The sequence below is a fragment of the Rhamphochromis sp. 'chilingali' genome (assembly GCF_963969265.1).
Source record: "Rhamphochromis sp. 'chilingali' genome assembly, chromosome: 3".
Taxonomy (NCBI): Eukaryota; Metazoa; Chordata; class Actinopteri; order Cichliformes; family Cichlidae; genus Rhamphochromis; species Rhamphochromis sp. 'chilingali'.
Window position 1 is genome coordinate 15408158 of NC_137931.1, and position 25170 is coordinate 15433327.

The 25170-nt window shown below is 40.3% G+C and overlaps 1 protein-coding gene across 2 annotated transcripts in view; it reads right to left on the bottom strand.

Moving 5' to 3' along the window:
* Positions 1–983: 983 nt before the first annotated feature.
* LOC308394644 (sodium channel protein type 2 subunit alpha-like) overlaps positions 984–25170 on the bottom strand; it is a 40634-nt gene continuing 16447 nt past the window's right edge. For both annotated transcript variants that reach the window (XM_080879053.1, XM_080879052.1), the window contains exons 12-27: positions 24597–24938; positions 23706–23838; positions 23374–23612; positions 23088–23261; positions 20884–21240; positions 19927–20451; positions 16542–16677; positions 12747–12901; positions 12310–12483; positions 11799–11921; positions 9561–9833; positions 8351–8404; positions 8050–8187; positions 6187–6291; positions 5825–6095; positions 984–5721 (exon numbers count right to left, since the gene is read on the bottom strand). In XM_080879053.1, coding sequence (XP_080735179.1) covers positions 4529–5721; positions 5825–6095; positions 6187–6291; positions 8050–8187; positions 8351–8404; positions 9561–9833; positions 11799–11921; positions 12310–12483; positions 12747–12901; positions 16542–16677; positions 19927–20451; positions 20884–21240; positions 23088–23261; positions 23374–23612; positions 23706–23838; positions 24597–24938 — 4392 coding nt within the window. In that variant the 3' untranslated portion in view covers positions 984–4528. The remainder of the gene's footprint in view (positions 5722–5824; positions 6096–6186; positions 6292–8049; positions 8188–8350; positions 8405–9560; positions 9834–11798; positions 11922–12309; positions 12484–12746; positions 12902–16541; positions 16678–19926; positions 20452–20883; positions 21241–23087; positions 23262–23373; positions 23613–23705; positions 23839–24596; positions 24939–25170) is intronic.

Consider the following 25170-nt stretch of genomic DNA (forward strand, 5'->3'; position numbering starts at 1 on the left):
TGAACATCTCTCAAAGTTTTTCTTTGGGTATTTGCTGCTTTTTCACTCATTTTCAGTGCAGTCCTTGTATCTGCCCATCTTTAGAGCAAGCCCTTTTCGTTGCTATGTCACTTAACACTGACCTATGAATAATAGGTTCAAAGTGTGAACCAGTATTCTGTCTACGTATAACTGACAAACCAATTTTAGGCACTTTGTTAAATTTAATAGCAGCCTGTCATGAAAAACATGTAATTTGTTCCACTTTCTTTAGTTGAATCTACAAAAGAAATGCCAGAGATATCACAGTTTTGCACACATAAAATAGTTTTTTTTCACCAACAAGGTGATTCTCAAAGAGCTATTTGGCAAAACATTTGGCATAAATCAGAAGGTGTGTGATGCTGATAAAAACTGGGGAAAATGGACAAGTGGAGGACAAAAGAAAAAGTGGCAGGCCTAAAAAAACAAACAAACTATCGACTACACATGAGTATCTAATAGTATCTGAAAGACGTGTCTTAAGTGAACCAGAGCCCAGAGAAGCCTAAGAGAATTCAACCTGTGCTGATGAATAAAGGTTGTCAAACTAAATAACCCTTCAAGCTCATTATAACTTGCTTACTTATTTCCAAAAATTGCTGTTTTACTAACCAAATATAAAGAAATGAGTGGTGGCAAACTACCATTGCACAATACTGTATTTAATAAGTGCTTTCTAAGACTTTAAAATGTGAACTGCTATGAGAATATTTTCAAGAGTCCCAGTTGTCTACATTCAACACAGATTACTTAAGCTGAAAACAGATAGTCACCTCAGCAGCAACGTCTCTATTTAAGCCTATTGAATATGCTGAGCCACTTAACTCTTTCCATCTTCATTCTAGCCTCCAAATGTGTTGTGCATGCAAAATATGCTTCCCAAAACAGGTTTTATTTTGAAAATCTAGGTGTTTACTTTTTAGTTGCCACATCTTTGGTTATAACAAAAAAAAAGTCACTTGTCACATTTTGCAAATCGATACAGTCAGGTGTAACATGTACTTGAATCACATGAAAGATCCTGTTAAACCTGTAATGCAATCATACTTCAGGTTCAGATCACAGATCAAAGAGCTGATGGCACACACATATGAGCAAACTTTTAGACCCTGAAAGAAAAGACAAGGAAGGAAGTGGAGAAAATAAACAAGCATTTACAAAAAATATGTCCTTTATTCTTTTGGCTTTGAAATTATATTACCATATGAGCGGACAGTAGTCACTTCTGGCATGCAGTTCACTAAAACACTACAAGCGCAATGAAAGATGGCTACTGATTGCTTCATGGTTTGTATCTACAGATATGGGGACCATACATGTGTTTCATCATGTGTTACAGTCATAGACAATAAAAAAGATGGACATAGCTTCCTGGTCAGAAAAAATGAAGCCAATGTGGAAGTGCCTAAAAACCTGTATTCTATCTGAAGGCCACCAGATGACGATAGCTGCGGTTGCAAAAAACACTTCCTGTCCCGTGAAGGGCTCTTTCTTGAGCTCTGTAAACACTTTGTTGCTGAGTTCATTATCTTAGTCGCTCGATTTGGGTAAATAAAAATGAATTAATTTGTAAAACTTGCTCATACCATGTTTCAAAAAACCTCATCAGTTGAATTGTCAATTACCAGTCAGTAGCCAATGAGCAAGCAGTGTCATAGTCAGACCCACCCGTTTGTCATCACATCCAATTTCTTGCAACCAAGGCTGCAACAGTGGAAACGTTCATCTCAAAGCTTCAAATCGCAACTTTGGAAACTGTTGAGTTGATGTCACAGTAGTTACGTCCATCTTTTATATTGTCAAAGGTTACAGTGCAGAATGAAAAAAAAAACTCTTCTAGAAAAATGTGAATCAACGTCAAAGACTGGAAAAATGCACTCATATCTACAGTGAAAATGTTATTTATAATCAATAGCATATAAGCAACCTGCAGACCCTAATGCACACAGACACACTCGCTCACATAAAGAGATAGATGCCTACATTCACGCAGTCCCATTCTTACATAGATAAACATATACAAATATACAGACACACTCGCCCTTTGTCTCGCACACACAAATGTGACCGTCACACATGGTATTACATAGCAGTGGGGATAAAAAGTGCTTCATCTTATACATCAAATGTGTGATGCATACTGTGAGCCCAAATATCTATAATATTTACAAACCAAACCACTACATTAAATCACACGCTCAATTTAAACATGAATGGCATACAAACATCTGTGATATTATAACCAACCTTTAATGTGATATATTGTAATGTTCTAGCTTGACAGCAGTTAGAAAGATCTTTTTAGAATATTTCATTACGTAAGGAGTTCTGGGAGGAAGTGGGGTGGAGGATAAAGGGAGGACGACAAACGTATGTGAAAGACACTGCGCTGTGAGACGAGCAGGTTTGAGTGTTATTCTCAGAGACGCGTTTTGCGAAAATGTGCTTATTTGCTTCACTGCCAGAGCCAGTGAGAAGATTATTACCACTCTTATATCTGTATAAGATATAAGAAAAAAAAAAATTAAGCCATTCGCCTTTATCTACTAAAAATGCTGCCAAACCTAAAATGAGGACGTGGGCCCAGCTAGTGAAACGACATATGGGGTTGGGATAGGAACTAACAGGTGTAGAGAATGTGTAGAGGAAAAGGGATAAAACCAGGACTTAACTTTATCATTTACTAATAAAGTAATATTATGGAGAGGTAAAAACAAAAACTAATGAACTGTGCTTAACTTAGCATGAAGACAGTAATCAGGGAGGTCAACAATGTCCAGTAACACTTTATATGAAGAGGTTTGCATAAAACTAAGATGACACCCATCGTGAACATGAGGGTTCCAACTGTTGTCATTTAGAATATTTTAATCCTAACCTGACTCTGACATTATTCCAGAAGCCTTTAACATTATCCAACATGAACCAATATAAAAACTATATTAAAGTATTCGTCGTGAAAAAACAGGGGGTAAAAAAAAAAGCTAATTAGCCTTATGTGCTAAATTGTCATATTTGATTAGGCTTGGGATTGGCAGCTGTGAAACCATTCATAATTGTGTCAATATGTTTCCTTGACCTCCAGTGGTAAACAAGGAACTGGACTGCCCATTAAACCCTAGTCTTGGACCAAAGACACCTAAAACAATGTTAACTTTGAATTAAAATAACATACGACCAAATAAAACAAATCGTTTTCCGTGCTCCCAACCAGTGTCAATTATTATTTCAGTGCCAATCCAAGACTAATGCACACCACCTCCAATACAGTTGTACCCAAAAATGCCAATCAGCACAAACTAGACAAGCACACTTGTTTAAACCACAGCAGTTAGCAGTTATAGCTTCATGAGTGAGAATAACTGATGGTGTATACATCATCATCTGGAACCTTTTTGCAGTGACTGTGCTCTGGCTTGATGGGACTATAGTTAAATTTACTAACAAAGACTTTATCAATTCCATACATGAATTTGTGTAAGGCTTCTGCTGCTATTTTATTAGTATGCTAAAATTACCTCAATTTTATATATACATACATTCTCAAACAAAAAATCTAGATGTTTGACACTTTTAGCCCGAGTCTGGCCTTCATGCTCAGTTCAGCTAACAATCCCTTGGCTCTAGCTTTACACTAAACAGATGGAAATGGGAGTGGTAGCAATTTTGTCATCAAACTCTCTATAAAAGAGCAATCAAGAGTATTTCCCAAGGAACAAGTTTCCTTTAATGCGTCTCATTCCTTTTCTTGCATACATTCAGCTTCTCTGTATTTGGAGACTTGTAATTTCTACTGAAATAGGAACAATACAGATTTCAACAATCAGTGATGGTACATCAGTAAATGCAATGTGTTTGTTCATTGCACTTTAGTGGCGTGTTCGTTATTTCAGCTTTGTATACCGTATGAACCAAGAGCATTCTGGCATTGACCCTGCATTGTACGAGTTTCAGGTGGTTGTTGTATTTTCCAGCATTGACTTAATCTGCCCTTGGTGATTTTACAACAGTGAAAGCAGTGGACACATTCTCACGATAATGAAACAAAACAATGTAGAAAACATTCTTTCGCATTAAAAAACGAAACTGGAAACTGGAAAGGAAAATTCACAGAAGAATGTGGAGCAATTGTTAAGTGATACAGCGATTGTTAAATTCAAGACACTGGATTTATAGTAGTAGCAGCAGCACTAGCTACAGAAAACTTAACAGTACACTCAAGTGTGTCAGTAACAACAACCAATAGGAGAATCACAAGCGTTTTGCAGAGAGGCTGTTCTGTTTCCCACTCAAACTCTGGCAGTGTCTGCTGGACAGTTTGTTTTCGTATTCCCCATATATTGACATAACCACATTCCCATTCCATGCCTACATGGCACAGACTCCTCATGTTGGAACAATCAACACAAATGTGAATCTATATATCCCCTATATATATAAGCTTTAAACAAAGTTCCCTCATGTCTCTGATGCATTCTTTTTTTGTTGTTGTTCCTTTTTAAGAAGTCTATTTCTTTCGGTCTTTCAAGTCTTTTGCTTTATTTTCTCTTTCCCTATTTTCTTTTTCGTATTTGTCCTTATCTGACTTTGTCACACTGTTATATGATGGCGGGGAGGCTGTGGAGGGGGTCATGTCCATTTTCTCTGACGTGGAGTTCTCATTGAACTTGCTGATGACCATCACATCCTTGTCAGGGTCATGCATGCCCTCTTTCAACTGCTCCTTGTAGAGGGCTGAGGCCTTCTTCATGGCCAGGCGGATCATGTAGCGCCGGAAGGCTCTCTGGATGATTATAGCAGACATTTCCTCCTGTTTGCGGCGCAACGTGGTGGTGATGGGCTCGTAAGACACCTTAGAGGGGTTGGAGGCCATAAAGCGGTCCTCCATCTGTCCGCGCAACATGTCCATTTCACCGCCTTCACCCAAAACTCTTTTAGTGAAGGCAAACAGAATATCGAGGCAGTGGATGCGCTCACCACTCACCATGGGCAGGTCCATGGAGATGAGCTGAATCATGTTAGGCTTGGGTATGCGTAGAGGTGGATCTAGAGCATCTGCAAAGTCAGAGAGTTTGCTGTACGCCACAAACTGCGTGGCATCAGGATCAAAGCGTTCCCACACTTCATAGAACATCTCAAAGTCATCCTCGCTCAGTGGCTCGGCACTCTCCTCAGTGGCCACGCTAAAGTTTTCCAGGATCACAGCAATGTACATGTTGACCACAATGAGAAAGCAGATGATGATGTAGCTGACAAAGAAGAAGATGCCTACTGATGGATTGCCACAATTGCCTTTGTAGGAGTTGCCTGGGTGCTCCAGCTGGCTCTCACAGTCAGGGTCCCTCTTGTTAAGTATGGGTGCCAGCAGGCCATCCCACCCAGCTGAGGTGGTAATCTGAAACAAACAGATCATACTGTTCCCAAAGGTCTCGAAATTGAACATGTCATCGATTCCTGCCTCCCGCTTGACATAAGCAAAGTTGGACATGCCAAAAATGGCATAGATAAACATAACAAGAAAGAGGAGGAGGCCAATGTTGAACAGGGCAGGGAGTGACATCATCAAGGCAAAGAGAAGCGTCCGGATGCCCTTGGCACCTTTGATAAGGCGGAGGATTCGGCCTATCCTGGCCAATCGTATCACTCGGAACAGTGTCGGGGACACAAAGTACTTCTCGATAACTTCAGATAAAAACATGCCTGCAAAGGAAAAAGAAGCCCCATTGGATTTTTTTGTGTTGATATAATTTTTATATTTTTTTAAACACCATCAAATGAAAAGAACTTTAGGACATCTCCTTACCTACAATCGAAAGGATCACCACCACAAAGTCAAAAATATTCCAGCCAATGGTGAAGTAATAGTGACGCAGTGAAATCATCTTGAGCACACACTCCCCAGTGAAGAGCACAATAAAGACCAGATTAATCCAGTACAGGATATGGTCCATCTCTTTCGTCTGGGCATCCGTCTCTACCATCATGGTCACCATGTTAAGGCAGATGAGGATCATGATCACGATGTCAAAGGCCTGCTTTGTGATGAAGTCAAAGACACAGCCTTGAAACGCATTCTGAAAAAAAAGAGAGACAAGGAATGAAAACAAATGAGTCATTTCACTCTGCTTGGAGTTGATTAGAAAGACCTAGGAGTCCGAGTCTCACTGTTGGTCGAGGTATAGGTTTCTGCGGCTTCTTGGACCCCAGCTTCTTCATGGCGTTGTAGTATTTCTTCTGTTCTTCAGTCATGAAGATGTCCTGACCTCCCAAGTAAAGAGAGCAAAAACTTGGTTATAACCACATACTTTGAAAAAACAAAACAAAACAAAAACCCAAAATGAATCTGGTTTTAATTTTCAGATTTTTTAAAATCAGCATTCTAGTTGTTATTATTTTGGAAATTTAGCTCATTTGTGTTTTGTTTGATGATTATATTATATTTATATATTTCCTTGTTTATTGTTGCGATTCCATTTGCTGTTACATTTTGTACATCATTTTACTCTTTCCTAAAGGCTTTAAATTTCAGCCAAAAAATTACTACACTCTATTAATCAAAGATATAGATTTCCCTCTCGGCATCATACACACTATACACATCCCACTCTTATTGCTGCTCACCGATTGCATACATATCTCAGGGGGTGGCTGGTGTCAGCACGGAACAACCATCTGTGTGATGCTTTGGAGCCACTGTACCACACCAGCCGATAACATGTCTCAGTCAGTCAAATCAGACCGGCCATCATGCAGAAACTGTCAATGTAGACCCATCCCCTCCCCGTCCTCTCCATCATAAATCTCTCGGGTGTTGTCGATTCTACTTGTTAGTCTGCATGGCTCAATGGAGGGTACATTTCCACACTGCATGTGCTACGACACTGCTCGTGCATACAGAAGCAGCTTTAGATGACCATTATTTTGTAGCTCACTGCTTTCTTTAACACAGCCCTGGGTCTACCTTAGCTATATTTGCCCTGCTTTGTACCCAGGCTGCGTGTGCTCTCTGCACAGTGTGGCACAGGACTGCTTCCTACTGGTGTTCCAATTTCAAAAGAAGCGACACTGTAATGCACTACCAAAGCTATTTGTGTCAACATTAATAAAAATAGGTGGCATTGTGGCTCAAGAGAGACACGCTCTTCTATTATATTTTATTCACGATTTTGTGTTTTCTAAGAAATATTACTGCAGGGATGTATAAGTGAGTTATCTAAGAAATCTCCATATCTGCCTTAATTGAAAATGTAGCCCATATAATTTGGTCCACAAATAAACCCCACATTAGCATTTATAACATTTACTCAACAAAAATGAGACACAGAACAAAGGTGGAAGCTTGCAGTTAACTCAACAACAACATATTTAACAAGTCTGAATTTCATTGCTGTTGTAACACGAGACATTTAATAAATCCAGAAACCAAATAAATAATCCATCATTTTATTTTTGCACAGCCATGTCTAGATGTATAATATCTAGACAACATAACACAGCTGTATGCATCTATCAAATTTGACAAATCTGCAAATACATCCCCATTTTTTTACTTAAAAAAATGTTATCCACCTCTTAAAGTGATTTAAAAAGTGATTTCATACTAAACACATTTTTGGTGTTTTGAGCAAACTATAGTTTTACATTTACGCAAAGACAGAGGAGCTACATGTCCAAAATCTGCTTGTAATTAATAAACTGGAGAGGAAAACTAGAAGGAATTGTCTCTGGTGACTAAACAGTGTGAAGATTTCACTGCAGATTGACAACACAAATTAGCTAGCTCACTGCAATTAGGAATCCTAAAAAGTCATTAGAATAAAAATGGTAACTCTCTTAAATTGAACTCTATAATGAGAATCCTTTGCTGTGTTAAGACCTAGCCAAAAAAATACAATAAATAAAGGTAATACTTTACAAATAATATAACTTAAAATGCCCAAACTGAAAGAAGCCTATAAAATATGTCGGTTTACATTAGCTGACAGAAACTATTAGTCAATATAACTTTTAAATGAAGATGTAACTTATCTTTTTCTTCTGCTGATTGAAGTTGTCGATAATGACACCAATGAAAAGGTTGAGTGTGAAGAAGGAGCCAAAGATGATGAAGATGACAAAGTAGAGGTACATGTACAAGTTTACTTCATATTTAGGCTGTTCTTCCAACTAGAAAAGTAAAAAAGAGCAAATTTAAAGTTATACCAGCTACCATAAAAATGTAATATGTAATATGATGAAAATATTAAAACATAGATTATATTAAAATATAAAAGCAAGGACTTTTCACTATGTGGAAGCAAACCTACAACTCTGTTAAACATCTACTTACATCCCGAGAGTCCACAGCTGCATACATGATGTCCATCCAACCCTTAAATGTTGCCTAAAAGCAGGTAACAGAAGAAACAGTATTTTAGCAGGAGATGGGCAGTTTCTCTATGAGAGCTAGACAAGACTGTAGAAGTCCTTAACCCATCGTCAGGACTTGTAGGTGCTCTTTTGAGCACTGCCAAAACCCTACAAAATGACCACAAAGCAACCTCCAGTAGAAACAATCAAAAATAGACTTCATGAGGATGGCCTTAGGGTTCGGCATCTTCTAGTGGCCCCTGTGCTCACTCTGCTTGGTACCGGAGCTCAAGTGGCACCTAAGTGCAGTGGCAAAGATGAAAACCAGCACAAAGAGATTTTATAGTGATGCCACAGTAATTCTACTTTAGAAACATGAACATGTTTGCATGACAGCAAACAGCTTCTGCCTCTAAACAGTTTCAGCAGCCTGACTGCTTGTACATGTTGAAGTTTGCACACTTGTCCTTTTATGTAATAAAAATAAAAGTAACGTTTATAACCATGCTGTAGACTGCGCCACTGTTTCCCTCTTCTGGCACACAGACTGAAATCAGCTGACTGTAGTGCAAGTGGAACTGATAAGTGGAATCGATAGGCAAGCAGACTAATAAGTCCAAGGAATGGAACTACAAGGTTAGCACAATTATTTTTCATTATACTCTCATAATGGCAATATAGGGCTACAGATTCTTCAGTCCTTCTCTCTTTATACATGGAAGGACCGGCTGTGTGCTTTCTTTGCTTTAGGATTTTGAACTGTGTGTGTAGGTCATCAAATTGAGACATACCACCAAATACAAATGACCTAATCCAAAAATGACCATCAAACGTCAAAATGACCTTTTGACTAAGTGGTCCTGTCAAACCTCTCACCTAACCCCAAATGGTTCTGTGTTGAAGTGTGCTGGTCAGATGGTGGCTTTGTGTTTGAGTTTACATGTTTTTCTTTTCCTGCTTGTTTTTTTTCCTCAATTTGACCAGAGTAAAATCTCCCAATCTATACGAATAAGTGGATATAGTTTACGGATGGATGGCGCCAACTGCAAGATTAAAGCTAAAGACAGACTCAAATCACAAAACAGAATTGTAGAAGTCAGACAGTTTCGGCATAAATGATTCCAAATACATATGTATACTTTGAGATTTCTGCTCTTTTCTTCTTAATGCCAATTGCAATCTAAACTCACCACTTGCAACAGAGCCAGATAGCCGGCTCCCACATTGTCAAAGTTGATTTTAACATTCTTCCAGCGGGCACTGTCATTCAAGCTCAGGCAGTCAGACTTGTTGTTGACGACTTCGCTAGGGAAGGGCTCATCCGTGGTGGCATTGACGCAGTAGTAGTACTTGCCCGCAAACAGGTTGACACCCATGATGCTGAAGATGAGCCAAAATATGAGGCAGACCAGCAGCACGTTCATGATGGAGGGGATGGCTCCCAGCAATGCATTCACCACAACCTGGGGATGTCGAAACACACAGTCTGACTCAGAACTCACCGTTTTCTCAAATCAAAGTCTGTGCTAAAGAAGGATAACTGGCCATTACAATTATCTTATCACTTAGCTGTCAGAAGCACATGTGGTCAACTGACTGGATTGAGCCAAAATGTTTATGCTTTCAGAACAAATACCAAGACTGAATCAAAAGTTAACAGTGAAGCTGTGTTACTCAGAGCTGTGATTAATAAACAGTATCTGCACACATAAAGCTCTTAACACCATACATATCTACTTAACAACATGACAGTTGGAAAGAAGAAGGTGGATAGGTGAAAAGGCTACCATTTGAAAGGTAAAAAAGCAAAACAGAAAAAAACCTTAGAGAGGCGGGATGAAGTCACAACATTTTGTTTGACTGTAAATGAAAAAAAGACACACAACAAAGAAAAAAATTACAGGTCAAAGGCACCACGCAAGCAATGCCAGAAAAACAATGCCTGAGAACAGCTATATACAGCAATCCATTAACACAATGTGAAGAAAGTCATGCAGAGAGAACAATTACAGTGTCCAACTGTAAGGAAATGATACATTTACAGAAGTTTTAAAAGCATGCAGTCTTACAGACAGGCCCCCTAAAAAGCTAAAACCTTCTTACAATACCTCTGTAAAAAGATTTATCAAGTAACATTAAAATATTGAAACACGAAAGTAAAAAAAATATGGGGGCATTTTCCCTTCAGCATATCTAAAAGCATATCTAACAAAAACACTGAGAATGTCTATACAGCTTCAGCGATACAGAGAACAAAAAGAATGTCATAAGAATTCACCTTTCTAAGGAAAATAAAGACGTAGGCTGAAAGTTCAAATGAGCATTTTTACATACCGTTTGCAAAATAAACCTATTTACGTTACATTGCCCAGAGTTAGATGATAGCAATGATATCGCTACCAAAAGTCTTTATAAGTCTTGGTCATACTGTTTTTCTTAATGGAGGATTATATGTGGAATGAAACTGGGTGCTCATTGACTAATGATCTGACAAGTCATTAATCAGTGAGCACATGCTCAGAACCTGGTGGCTGTAGTTCAGGAGGTAGAGCTTCCTGTAAAAGGGAAGTTTTTCCATCCCACTGTCGCCAAAGTGCTTGCTCATAGGGGGTCATATGATTGTTGGGTTTTTGTCTGTATGCATTATTGTAAGGGTCTACCCGACAATATAATGCACCTTGAGGCAAGTGTTGCTGTGATTTAGCGCTGTATGAATAAATTAGAAGTGAAAATTGAATTGAATAGAACAGGTCATCTACTAATCAGAAAGTTGGTGGTTTGATCTCAGGTTGCTTTTTAAAATTTAGAGCAGGTCATCATCTTTGCATGACACAGCCAGCACTCAGGTTGCAGTTAGTTATTTATATATTTTTAGGTTCTCAGACAAATCAAGCCAGAATACACTAAATTTTCTTTAAAAAGTAGAGACTTCTTAGTCTTGTTAGTAGAAACAACACGAAGCAATCATAGAGGAAAGCTCAGCTTGGGGTCGTGACATACCACGGTACTAAGTGATAGAAAGTTTGAAAGTAGCCAATCCAAGAGCATTATTCATCTCGGGCAGTCCAGTATTCCAGAATCGTAACATTTTACTGCCCGTAGCTCTCTCACGTATTTCGGGCATATTTAGGGTTTAAACTATAAAAATAGGGATTTATATGCATGTCAGAAATGTGTGTTTTTAACAATTTGCAGGTGCTCAAGGCATCAACTGTACTAACTAACAAGAGAGTGGTATTTTTTTCCCTTAACTATTGGTACATAAACAGATAAAAGTAAAACTGAATTCCATCATATTTTACAATTTAACTGAATATCTGAAACCTAGACATTTTGAAGCATATGGAAGATGTAATTGGTTGGTGTGAGAATTGATCTTAATTCTTTTTTTTCAACTTGCCCACAAACAGTATTCCTGCTGTTCTTACCCTCATGCCCTCAAACCGAGACAAGGCCCTCAGGGGCCGTAGAGCTCGCAGTGTCCTCAGAGATTTGATGGCACTAAGCTCAGAGTAGCCCAGAGCATTTGCTACCAGGCTGACCAAGGACACCTGAGAGGAGATAATATCAGATAAGCAGGGTGAAGGGTGAAAAATGAAAGGATTTCACTTGCTCTGTGCTATAATGAGTGTTAGAAAAACAACTTCAAGTAAAGAAATGACAGAACAATAAGTTAACTACAATTATGTCAGCATGGCTGTTATTAAAGTTAATTTTCTTTCTTGTCAAATGTTTAATGAGCTGGCTTATGTTATCACAAAGAATGGAGGGAAGAAGATTCAGCTGACTTTGCTAACTTAAGTCTTGGTGTGGGCCATGGTAGCGGTCTGTTCCAGTTACCAGTCCATATGCTGTTAAGGTGCTTTCTGGTTCTATTGTCTCATTGTACACCAGATTGGAGGCTTAATTTTAATAAGAGCGAACACTGAATATACTTACGTCTACAATTAAGAAGTCCAGCCAGCACCAGGCATTGGTGAAGTACTTGACAAAGCCATATGCCACCCACTTTAACAGCATTTCAAGGATGAAGACGTAAGTGAACACTTTGTCTGCGTACTCTAGCACGGTTTTGATGGTCCGCCGCTGCTCGATGTAAATGTCCTCAAAAGCCTGTGCAGCATGGAATATTTTATAGAAACTTTAGATAGAAATAGTGAAGTGTGAAATAAGTGATTCATCAAAGATCTATTCAGAATGTTAACAGGTACAGTAACTGCTTAGAGAACTGAAGCTGTCCTAAATGTGGTGCTTTCAGACTGTGAAATAAAAACAGAAAGTATATAAAAGCAAGCCAAACGAGTGCAGTGAAGAACAAACTCTGTTCATAAGACAGACCCCAGCAGTGTTTATCAAGATGTCTAACACCCACTCACCAGTGCTCCACTGCTCAGCAGAATCATGAATATGATGAAGGATTCAAACCAGTTATGCTCTACTATGATAAAGCAGGTTTTCCTGAGTGTCCACCAGCTCTTAAACTTGTCTCCCTCCTCACTGATCTGGCAGCACTGGAACCTGCGCACACAGCCTGCAGGCACAGAGAAAACAGAATGAGAAATGAAACCCAGGTATCAAAACTCCATGGTGAATCAACACATAAACACGGCCCCACTGGATAACATATTGCGGGACTGCTTTCTGTTATCCAGATAAGTTATATGAATACGAACTGCATGCCTTAATACGGTAAAGGTTGTTGCTAACATTTTAGCCAACAAAATCCCAGAATAAACTGAATTTTCACTGCTGTTACAATAATTGAGTCTTTTGTTGTTATTTCACATAACACTGCTTCTGTCCTGTTCATGACTTCTTGAAGTTTCATTGTGATCAGGGTCGACCCTCCCCCCACACACTGTTTTTATTGAAGAATTTTCATATTCTGTGATTGACTGCAATAAGTTGTGGTGACCAAATGGTTGCCCAGGGGTTGAGGGTGTTGTATTCTGTTGTATTTGTATTGTGTTGTATTTCTGGGTGCTACTTTGATTGCAAAGCTGTTGCTCAGATTAGCTGGTGAGAGGCAACCAGTTTCCAAACATTTAGGTCTGACTCGGACCGACTGGATTCACTTTCACACAGATTGGAGTCAGTTTGTGCCAATAAGTCCATATTATTGGCACAGTAAGTCGCTGGAGTAGTCCATCCAACTCAAATAGTTGTCAACTGGTTGTACAGTCGTAGCCAAAAGTTTTGAGAATGACACAAATATTGGAAATTGGAAAAGTTGCTGTTTAAGTTTGTATAATAGCAATTTGCATATACTCCAGAATGTTATGAAGAGTGATCAGATGAATTGCATAGTCCTTCTTTGCCATGAAATTTAACTTAATCTCAAAAAAAACCTTTCCACTGCATTTCATTGCTGTCATTAAAGGACCTGCTGTGATCATTTCAGTAATCGTCTTGTTAACTCAGGTGAGAATGTTGATGAGCACAAGGCTGGAGATCATTATGTCAGGCTGATTGGGTTAGAATGGCAGACTTGACATGTTAAAAGGAGGGTGATGCTTGAAATCATTGTTCTTCCATTGTTAACCATGGTGACCTGCAAAGAAACACGTGCAGCCATCATTGCGTTGCATAAAAACGGCTTCACAGGCAAGGATATTGTGGCTACTAAGATTGCACCTAAATCAACAATTTATAGGATCATCGAGAACTTCAAGGAAAGAGGTTCAATTCTTGTTAAGAAGGCTTCAGCGCATCCAAGAAAGTCCAGCAAGCGCCAGGATCGTCTCCTAAAGAGGATTCAGCTGCTGGATCGGAGTGCCACCAGTGCAGAGCTTGCTCAGGAATGGCAGCAGGCAGGTGTGAGTGCATCTGCACACACAGTGAGGCGAAGACTGTTGGAAGATGGCCTGGTGTCAAGAAGGGCAGCAAAGAAGCCACTTCTCTCCAAAAAAAATATCAGGGAGAGATTGATCTTATGCAGAAAGTATGGTGAATGGACTGCAGAGGACTGGGGCAAAGTCATATTCTCAGATGAAGCCTCTTTCCGATTGTTTGGGGCATCTGGAAAAAGGCTTGTCCGGAGAAGAAAGGGTGAGTGCTACCATCAGTCCTGTGTCATGCCAACAGTAAAGCATCCTGAGACCATTCATGTGTGGGGTTGCTTCTCATCCAAGGGAGTGGGCTCACTCACAATTATGCCCAAAAACACAGCCATGAATAAAGAATGGTACCAAAACACCCTCCAACAGCAACTTCTTCCAACAATGCAACAACAGTTTGGTGAAGAACAATGCATTTTCCAGCACGATGGAGCACCGTACCATAAGGCAAAAGTGATAACTAAGTGGCTCGGGGAACAAAACGTTGAAATTTTGGGTCCATGGCCTGGAAACTCCCCAGATCTTAATCCCATTGAGAACTTGTGGTCAATTCTCAAGAGGCGGGTGGACAAACAAAAACCCACTAATTCTGACAAACTCCAAGAAGTGATTATGAAAGAATGGGTTGCTATCAGTCAGGATTTGGCCCAGAAGTTGATTGAGAGCATGCCCAGTCAAATTGCAGAGGTCCTGAAAAAGAAGGGCCAACACTGCAAGTACTGACTCTTTGCATTTGTCATGTAATTTGAAACGTATGAAGTTCTTGTAATTATATTTCAGTACATCACAGAAACATCTGAGACAAAGATCTAAAAGCAGTTTAGCAGCAAACTTTGTGAAAACTAATATTTGTGTCATTCTCAAAAAGCAAGGTTGCACTTATGTCACCTCACAGTTTAACAGCAATCGCTATCCTGTAGCAACTACATCACTATTTGTGGAGGAATTTTGGGAAATCTATTTCAGACCTATGATGTTCTGGCTCGATTCTGAATGTAAGTAGTGAATGGGAATTTTTATGTATGCAGATGGCAACAGCGAACTTAGAAGATGCTGTTTAGTAGTTGGGACCAAAGAAGAGCTTTGATGTAATCCCTTTTTGATCCAACTGAATGTGTTAACAAAATTACCCACAAGAAATCAGTCAGCTTTTTTTGTTTGAGGGGTTTTATTTTGTAAATAACCTTAAAGTGACTGAAATAAATATCCAAACATCCAGAAATGTCCTAATGTCATTAATTATTGATTTCAATCATTTTTTTACGCAAAAACTGATAAACCAACCAAGCTTACTGCTCTAGATCTGTGACCATGCTTCACTGCAAACTATTAAAGTGGTGTGATTCAAATCAAAGTCACATGTTAAGCATGCCTGTTTAGCTCACAACCTGAGTAGGCAACCAGATGCCACAAGGCTGAATGCAGTGGCCCAGGGTTGGTTCTGACCCAAGGCCCTTTGCTGTACATCTTCTCCCACACACTCTCACACTCTCTGCTTTCCTGTCTCTCTTCTATGCTATCTTATGAAAATGCAAAAGCTTAAAAAAATTGAAAAACAAAATCAAAGGAGTCCACAAAACTTTCAGGCAGCATACAGAATTCAGTTCAGTTTATTTTTTTTCACCAACATTTCATAAAATCTTTCCATGCAGTTGTTTGAAAATCCACTGAAAGTTAAAATATGATTGCTCACTGAAAGGGTCTTAATGTTCTATTTGACATATTAGTAACATAGAATAGCGTTAAAATATGTTGTTCTTTGTTGTTAATTCATTCGGGGTCTTATGCTTTCATCTGCTGCTATGATTTACGCACACTCATAATGCAAGTCATAATATATTGCTTACATCTGTTATATGCATATTCACGATTGTACTGGAGGTGGCTCCAGTAGTGGTTTACACACCTAACAAGCAAAATATCTCTGCCTCGATCCCAGGAGGAGACACAAATCCCCTCAGGAAGGCCACGCGACATAAAAATCTCCCAAATTAAATAGTCAGAGCTACCCGCTGTAGTGACCCCTTTATGAACAGCAGAGCTGCTGAAAGTAGCTTTAATGGTACTAAAGGTATGTCAGATAAAATGTCAGGTTACATTACAAAACAACAGAACCCCACAGACCACATTTTTATCTGTTCCGCTGAGCATTTGAATTCACTGTCACTCAGTTGTTAGTCAGACAGACCTGTGCTAAGCACAAGCAGTTAATGCGATTTACTCCAAGTCTTGAAATGTGCTCTGGAAGTGTTTTGTCTCCCCATCTTCCTCGCTCTGGTCCACCTTCCCACTTTCCATCATCATCCCTGCCTATCACCCTTGCATCCCACTTACCCTCTGTAAAGCAGGCTTCTGGGTCCAGTGACTCCTCAGGTTCCAGCTCCACTGAATCAACCCCATCTCCAGGGGGGCGGATATCGACTGTGCTCCCCTCCGATGAGCTCAGTGGCTGGGGCTCTACGTCGAGCTTCTGCATGGATGAGGAAGGACACGAGAGGACAAAGTCACACTACAATGCATCACACTGAAGTCCCTTGGTTATAGGAGCCAACCTTCTGAGCTGGTTATCATTGTGATTCTCCAGTCACACGTACCCCAGTGCCACGATTGAATACCATAGTGTGAGGACTAGGCACTGTAATAGCTCACAGAGTTGGGCTCTTTAAAGTCATTGTATCATCATCATCACATGCAGCATCGATCAAATGTACCTACAGGCTTAGGAATTAGATTTATCTGATGGCTCAAATCAGAATACGTGGCATGGGGAAGTTGGCGTTATGGAAATGCACTGTGGGTACGTTTGATGTGACCTCAGTTCGAGGAATAGTTCATGCAGTATTCCAGTGCATTATCAATCCAAGCCTGAAATAGTACCAAGCAGAACGTGTGCTCCAGTGTTTTCATGTCCACTGAAACTGACTCAAAATCAATTTGTTAAAGATATTTATCCCATTTCTTTTCTAAAAATTATGATCTGAAATTCTTTTCCCACCCTCAATCCTAAAATCCACCTTCAGAACTGCCGCTGAAAATTTTCCTCAGTGACATGAAAACACCATTTATTTCCATTCCTTGAAAGCAGTGTACAAGCTCCTTCTGTTTGTGTTGAAGTAGACGGAGAACCACATTAGCTTACCAGCAAAAACCAGTACTGTGCACTGTTTATAAGACAGCATGTGGTCTGGCAGGTATTTTTTGGGTTCCCATTTGTAAAACATCCGGAATTAGCATCCACACATACCCAGAAACATCCAGGACTAAGATTTGTGTCCTCCACCTCAACCTTCTCTCTGCCCTCCTTACCGTGAATTATGCACACTGCTAACGCTTTTCTAAAACCCTCACATGCAGTGATGTCCATTACAAAATCATCTGCATATAGTGAGACTTTTTGGGTGACGCAAGGCTTCCTGTCTGTTTTCTTTGGGCAGAGATGGTGTTGTTTCCTCATGTCGGTCTGACAGTGCAGCAGCCCTGATTGCCGTGGGACCCAGCTAATACGGCATGGGAATGATGGAAGCATGCTGCTTGCAAGTGTTTTCTGGAAGGGTGGTTTCCTCCCGCTCTATTTCTCACCTTTAATAAGAAACCCATGTTACCTCTTCTGGATGTCAACTACATACAAGGCTTTTAGTCTTAACCTAACATATTTTTATCGGGATAATAACTGGTAGACTTAATTATCAGGTGATGAAATATTTGCAGTGTAACAAAAGTCGATAACACAGGGGCAGAAGCGCCAACAACAGAGGTGGCTTCTTAAGCATGTATATATAAAGCATTTGCCCTCATTTAAATAACTCTGATTCAGTATAACCAGCCATGTGTTACCTGTTTTACCACCCTGCAAAAGTCATCATTTACACATCAGCATTTCTTTATTTTCTTCTCGGAAAGAATTCTGTTAAGAATCTTTCATCATTCCGCTATTACTCAAGTAAGACAAAAAACAAGTTTTTCATGTATGTATGCATGGGCTATGAACCAGACAAATGAATTTTGTCCAGCTAAAGCAAAATTCATTTCCCCATTCCATCTTTTTCCCCCTTACTCCTCTTCATTCTCCTCTTCCTCTCTTCCTTCATTCTCAAGCTCGGAGTGTTTGATGCCAATCAAGTCCCAAAACCAAGTCAAAAACCAAGCAATGAAATCAAAAGCAAACGTCATGTTAGATGAGTTTATCTATCAATGGAAAAAGAGGTGGTGTTGCTCATTCTTAATGGTTTGGAACTGCAATACAGCCTGATGCTCAGAGATAAATTATGAAAGGGGCGGGTGGGGTAGGGGGGGGTTACAGAAGGACTCAGAGGTTACAGCAGTGAGTGCCCTGCTGTTTGGGAAAGGGAGGGGATAAAGCAAAGAAGGAGGGGTAGGGTGGGGTAGGGGAACGGAGGGCAGACCAGGCAAAGAACAAAAATGGGCAATCCATTGAAGGTATGACAAAAAAGTAAGTGTGTTGTTTGTCTGTAAATGGCATAGGCAGTCCTCATGGTTAGTGCTATGGTACAATAAAGAGGTCTTACAATTCTCCTCTCACTGAAAACCTTGAGAGCGCCTGTGACACCGCTGCAATAACAAACGGGGGGTTAAACAAAGTAAGTCATACACACCAAAAGCTAACATACAACCTCAAATCTGTTTTCACTGGTCAGCCCACAACACACAACAAGGGGACCACTTATCCTCAGAGAATATGACTTTAGCTGTCCCCAAATACACATTTCCTAACAGCAATGCAAAAACAGTGGGTTGACACGTCTCACACAACGCATACACAATAAGAACATCCACCAACCCCTCACCGGTGTAGCTCCTAATGTTTAAATTGATGTTTGCTATAATTTGAGTTTATGACATTAAATATTATGACAACACAGCATCGTTTGCTGCATGAATATAATGGCTCACCAACTACTCGATACAGGGTTTAAAGATCACCATTGCCTGATTCATATATGGATGATGAGGTGCCGTCGACATAATATAGTGGACATAGTCTTCTGGGTTGTTTTGAATCACAGATAATTGGCACCACACCCACAGTAACAGGTTGACATCACCGGGGAGCACAGTCTCAGTGCTCTGTCAGCCTGGCAAGGCTCAAGAGCAAATGTAGCTGCTGCTCTACTAGAATAGGCAATGAATTAGAAAAGAAAAACATGTCTTAAGGGTGAGGTAACTTGTTTTGTTTAAACATTTTATTAATGTCCGGACGCAAGCTGATAGAGCAACATCTCTACATTTCTAATAATACGGCTGCTTCATTAAGTCTTTCTCCACACAGGCACACATGTCCCCTAAAGAAAACAAGATATTAAGCAAGTCTACATGAAATATTACAGAGACACATAGCCTTATGTATATGGTCAACGTTAAACTGTTTCATTGGTCAAAATGCAAATTTGAGTCATTATTTGTAACGTTGTATCTTATTCTACTGCCAAGAGCTGCAGGTCTGACTAAAATCTCGAGCAGATTTCATCAGCAACACGGCATGATGCATGTACAAATGAGTCAGCAGGTGTGTTATTTTAAAACTGCTTGACTGTCTCTGGAAAATTTCTCAAAAGGCAATCTCTTGACTTATTCATATAGTGATTGACTTCTATTGGGTGTTAAGTTTACACATAAAGGAGCTAATCAAATACAAAAGCTGTGTCATTCAAGAGATTTCTGTTAATCTGACATACTGCAGTCACTTCATTTTTCATCTTACCTCTTTGCTGCCCTCCACGTCAGATGAGTCGCTACTGAAATCTTCTGTGTTTAGGTTCTCAAAGTCTGACTCGCCCACAGCAATAGGCACCGTGACTGTCAGGCTGGGGTTATGAATAAATGACATGTAGTCACAGTCCTCAACTGGGTATTTTCCCGTACTGTCCCGTCCTACACTGACCCCAACCACCAGCCCTCCTGGTCGTCCGTTGCCCTCCCTCATGTACACCCCACTGGGGTCTTTGGTGATTTCCACTGTTGTGTGATTGGAAATGCAGTTGCCCTTGCCATTGCTGTGTAGTTCATCCAGGGGTTTGCTTTCCTCAGCAAGACCAGAGCCCTTTCCGCCCCTGCCAAAGCACAAGCTCTGGAGGAACTGCCGCACTACGTTTTTGACAAATGCAATGCCCCGCTGGATCCTGCCCACAGCAATTTGCAGGTTGTTCATCTCGCTGTCCTCATCGGTTGCCGCCAGGTTGTCGGCACTGAATGAACTCAGTAGGAGAGCCAGGAAGAGATTTAGAACCTAGGAAAGAGTCATGGCAGGAAAACATAAAAACTCTATTTTATACAGATTTAACTCTTTGCCCTATGAACTCGACATTTGATAAAAACTCTACAGCTACGTACACCCCGGAAATGATTTGCAGCAACCTGGCGACTAGATACCATAGAAAGCGAATGATGTTTAGAGATAAACTTCCTAAAAAGAAACTTGCTCAAGTTACAAGCGAGCACCTGAAGCAAAGACCAATTAGAGTGAAGAATACAGCTAACTGATATATGACCTGGTAGTAAATATGTTAGCTCACCTACGCAACCGGAGCATAGAATGTCCACAAGCAACCAGTTTCATTAGATTCAACAACATGTGCCACAAGCAGATCGCTTCCAGTGTGTACGTAGCTTAATGGCTGTCCAAAGGTGAAAAACTTAAAAGAAAATATTGAGCCCATACCACCAGGTTTCCAATCACCATGACCATCATGAAGACGATAAGACACATAGTCTGTCCTGCCACCTCCATGCAGTCCCACATGGTTTCAATCCACTCTCCACACAGCACCCGGAACACGATAAGGAAGGAGTGGAAGAAATCGTGCATGTGCCAGCGGGGCAACATGCAGTCCTCTGAAATCTTACACACGCACTCCTTGTAGTTTTTGCCAAACATCTGCATGCCCACCACAGCGAAGATGAACACGATGATGGCCAGCACCAGAGTCAAATTTCCCAGAGCACCCACAGAGTTACCGATGATCTTGATGAGCATGTTCAAAGTCGGCCAAGACTTGGCTAGTTTGAAGACTCTCAGCTGTTTGAGGAAAAGAAATTATATATATATATATTATATATATCAGATTTTAATCTTATCAGTTACTGACACATGTTTTATTTATAGACCACCAACAGGCCTAGTTTCTTAGTCCAAAAAAGAAAGTCACGTGTTTAAATGTGTGTGTCTTCTGATGGCCATCAGGGGTTGACTACTCTGAAAGTCAGATTGTATAGAAGTGAATACCAGCAGCCCATAGACTCTTTTCTGCTTTTTCTGCTTGTATGAATGGGTGAATGAGGCAAGTTGTATAAAGTGCTTTGAGTGCTCAGGTAGAGTAGAAAAGCACTATATAAGAACCAGTCCATTTACCACTACCATCTACTTTTCACGTGATTCATTGTACACATTTTCCTGATTAAGTTTAGTCACACAGCCCTAAAGACCGATCAGTGATCATCTGGCAACCACCGGTCACAAGAGAAATGTATTCCCTGACCAGTCACAAATGTTTACGCAGGAGCGTGCTAGAAGTCTCTCTGAAACTGGTTGCTAGAGCCACATTAATGCAGGTCAGTGACTGGTCAGCGACCCCTGATTACCCCCTAGGTAAAAATATGTATTCTGTGAATGGCTGTCAAGTAGTTTCTACAGGCTGCTGGCAGTTGCTAGCGTGACACTGGTCAAAAGTGGTATTGGTTATTGCACTATAGAAAATGCCAATCTCTATGCAACTTTTGCAAACTACCCATCAAGCAATAGTGATACTGTGAGAAGTGGGACGCCAACCTGAAGTTGAGCACATTTGCCTTCAAAGAAAAAGCTGTATCTCTTGAAATGTGTTGGTAGCAATGGTAAGGACCAACTGTTCTCCACTTCCAGATTGCACGATGGTACTTACAGTTTCACTACAGCTCGGAGAATAAAATGACATGTATTTTTATTTTATTTTAAGACAGTGTCTTGGGCAACCACAGCAATCTGCTCGCAGCCAAAGCATTCACAAGAAGGTTTGGCTTCTTGTGAGCAACACCCTATTTGCAGCAGATTTCACCTGGTGACAGCCAGCAATGACTTGCCAACTGGCTAGGAATGCACATTTGTAGTGACCGTGGGTTATGAGAAGTCACCAACCAGTATCTTAGCCTGTGTGTCTGAGGCCTTGAGACATGCAGTGCCCTCAGTTTCTCAGAGAGATCCACTGCTTTCTTAGTGAAAATCCTCAGCTCAATATGAAGTCTGCAAACCAATGGGTGGCCATGTCCATGTTTCATATGCAATCCTCATTTTGAGTGAGACAAGTTGTTTTTGTGCTTCTAATTACTTCTTGTCTTTTGCCACATATTACATGAACAGATCTGTTTTTCCAATAACTTTAATAATCTACTGAAACTACAATCCAAAAACAAGCATGTTAGGCTAAGTGGTCATTTGAAATTTCAGTGGGAATAGATGTGAGGCAGACATCAGAATCAGAATCAGAATACTTTATTCATCCCGAGGGAAATTAGGGGTTACAGCAGGCAGCACGCTAATGGCGCATGCGCACTCACAAAGGAACCTTCTGACCAACTAAAGTGCTTAAAGTGCATTAAATTAAGTGATGTGTTAATGTGTGAATGTGATTCGTAATGTAAACCACTGAGTGGTCAGTCAAGTCCATTACGTACTTGTTGTCTCTCTTTACAACTAGCAAAAGTCAAAAAGCTAATCGGATGAAACAGGGAGATCTCACTTTACACCAAAGACAAAAGTAACTTTCAGTGATGCCTTTCATGTGCTGTTATTACATCATTCCCTCATTATTAAAGAGAATTTTTTGAAACATCTTGGTGTTATTGGAGACTGAGGCGTTCTGAACCCAGCGTATCTGTGAGTGATCTTACCAATCTGAAGGACCTGAGTACAGACAGCCCTTCAACGTTAGCCAAGCCAAGCTCCATCAGGCTGAGGCTAACAATAATGCCATCAAAGATGTTCCAGCCCTCCTGGAAGTAATAGTAGGGATCCAGAGCGATAATCTTAAAGCACATCTCTGCTGTGAAGATGCCCGTAAACACCTAACAATGGGGAATAAAAGCAGTTTTAAATCAATCTGGATTATAAAAGATGACTCACAATGACAATGGTTCTGGTTTTGTCAAGTTTAAGTGAAACACAATGAATACTTGCCAAGTTTCCCACAGAAAGGACATTATCAAATTCTTCTGTCATGGGGTAATGCTCCATGGCCATGAAAAGGGTGTTGAGGACTATGCAAATTGTGATTGCTAGATCCACAAATGGATCCATGACCACCATGCTGACAATCTCTTTGATTTTCAGCCACGCAGGACAACAATCCCAGATCAGGCCGGTGTTGGCAAATCTATACCAGCAAGGAGGGCATTTTTGTCTCGACTCTTCAAGTTCTGGAGTACAATAAAAACATCTTCATGAGTTTTAATGGGTTCAGAATGCAGTTTGTTTTATTTCTCTGGATTTACAAATGTGTATGACCTGACCTTCCATAGTGTTGGTGAGGATACTGGCCACACTCATGGCTCTCTGTCGGCCACCTGGTTCATTTAAATAATCCATAGATGGCTGGTGAAAACCCGACCGCCGTTTCTTAAGCTCAGTATCTGTAGTTGTCCCCTGTAAAAAAACATACAAGAAAAAGAAACACACACTGTGAGGCTGTCTTTTTAGTATCGCTGCAATACACGTTGTCATTTAATGCACCAGAACTGTTTTGCTAAACAATTTTTCTTTTTTTGAACTTATTACAACTTAGATTTCTACTTTGTAGCTTAATAGCACAAAATTTGAATAATCAAAATATTTAAAGAATATTGATTAAGTGTCATAATCATACACAGCACTATATACGTATTATTGATCACAACTATCTGCTGATGTGCATCTTCCTCTTTAAAGTTTCAGTTGTTGAAGATTTTAATTACTTATTACTTAAATTTCTTATGTTAATAATAAAGCAAATTATCTGCAAACTAGTAAGTATCTTTAGCTAAATAAAGTATAAAATAAGCATTGAAAAAGCAGAAAGCAGCAGAACATAGAAATTCTTACACTACAAGTAAAAGTATTTTAAATCTCCACTCCAGTGAAGTACTCAAGCAAATGTACCCAGTTACCTTCCTTCTGGTTCTATCTGATCTCTCATGCAGTAGTGTTGGGTTTTGTAAGATTAATAGTACTGTTGTACAATCCTGCATCATTTACAGCTACAGACCTTGTCAAGAAATGTGTACCAATGTAATGAGAATTTAATATGACAATATGATATCTCATATCTATTTTTCAACAACAGAATAATGAGGAAATCAAATAAAGGGAAAGGTATGAACTGGAGGAAGTCAATGGGAAAATAAACCATGAAACCGTTAAGTCACCTCAGGCAGCAGGAGACCTACAGGAGAGGTTGTTACAGAAGTTCCACCGACCAGTGACACCACACCGTTGCAGTCTACTGCACAGTGCATCTTGCCATTGGCGGGCAGCATTATCCGAGGTGCTCCGAGGCTGGTCTGGCTAACGGCACTGCACCGGCGCTCGAGGCGGCGCGGCAAGAACAAGGAGCCCCGGCGACTGTCGCTCTCCTCAAAGGTGCTGTGCTCGTCATCCGCAAAGTCGTTCTCGGAGCCCATGTCTCGCGCCCGGCCACGGAAGCTGAAAAGACTTGCACGGCTGTTCCTCCGAGGTGAGAAGATTGAGCCACGGATACTGAGAAGAGACTGGGGGGGGCGGAGATGGGGTTAGATAAGTAAGGAAAGTAATTATAGAGGACATGAAGGAGAATGCAGCATCTAACTGAACCTGACTGAAGCGTATGCATTTTCTACCCGTGTACTTCTGGAAAATGGTAACCTCCAGAGCTACAGCCAACATGAGTTTACACTAATGAGGTTAGCTTAACTTAGCGTAAAGATGAAATAGTTAGTCTGTCTCAATATATTCTCTCTACTG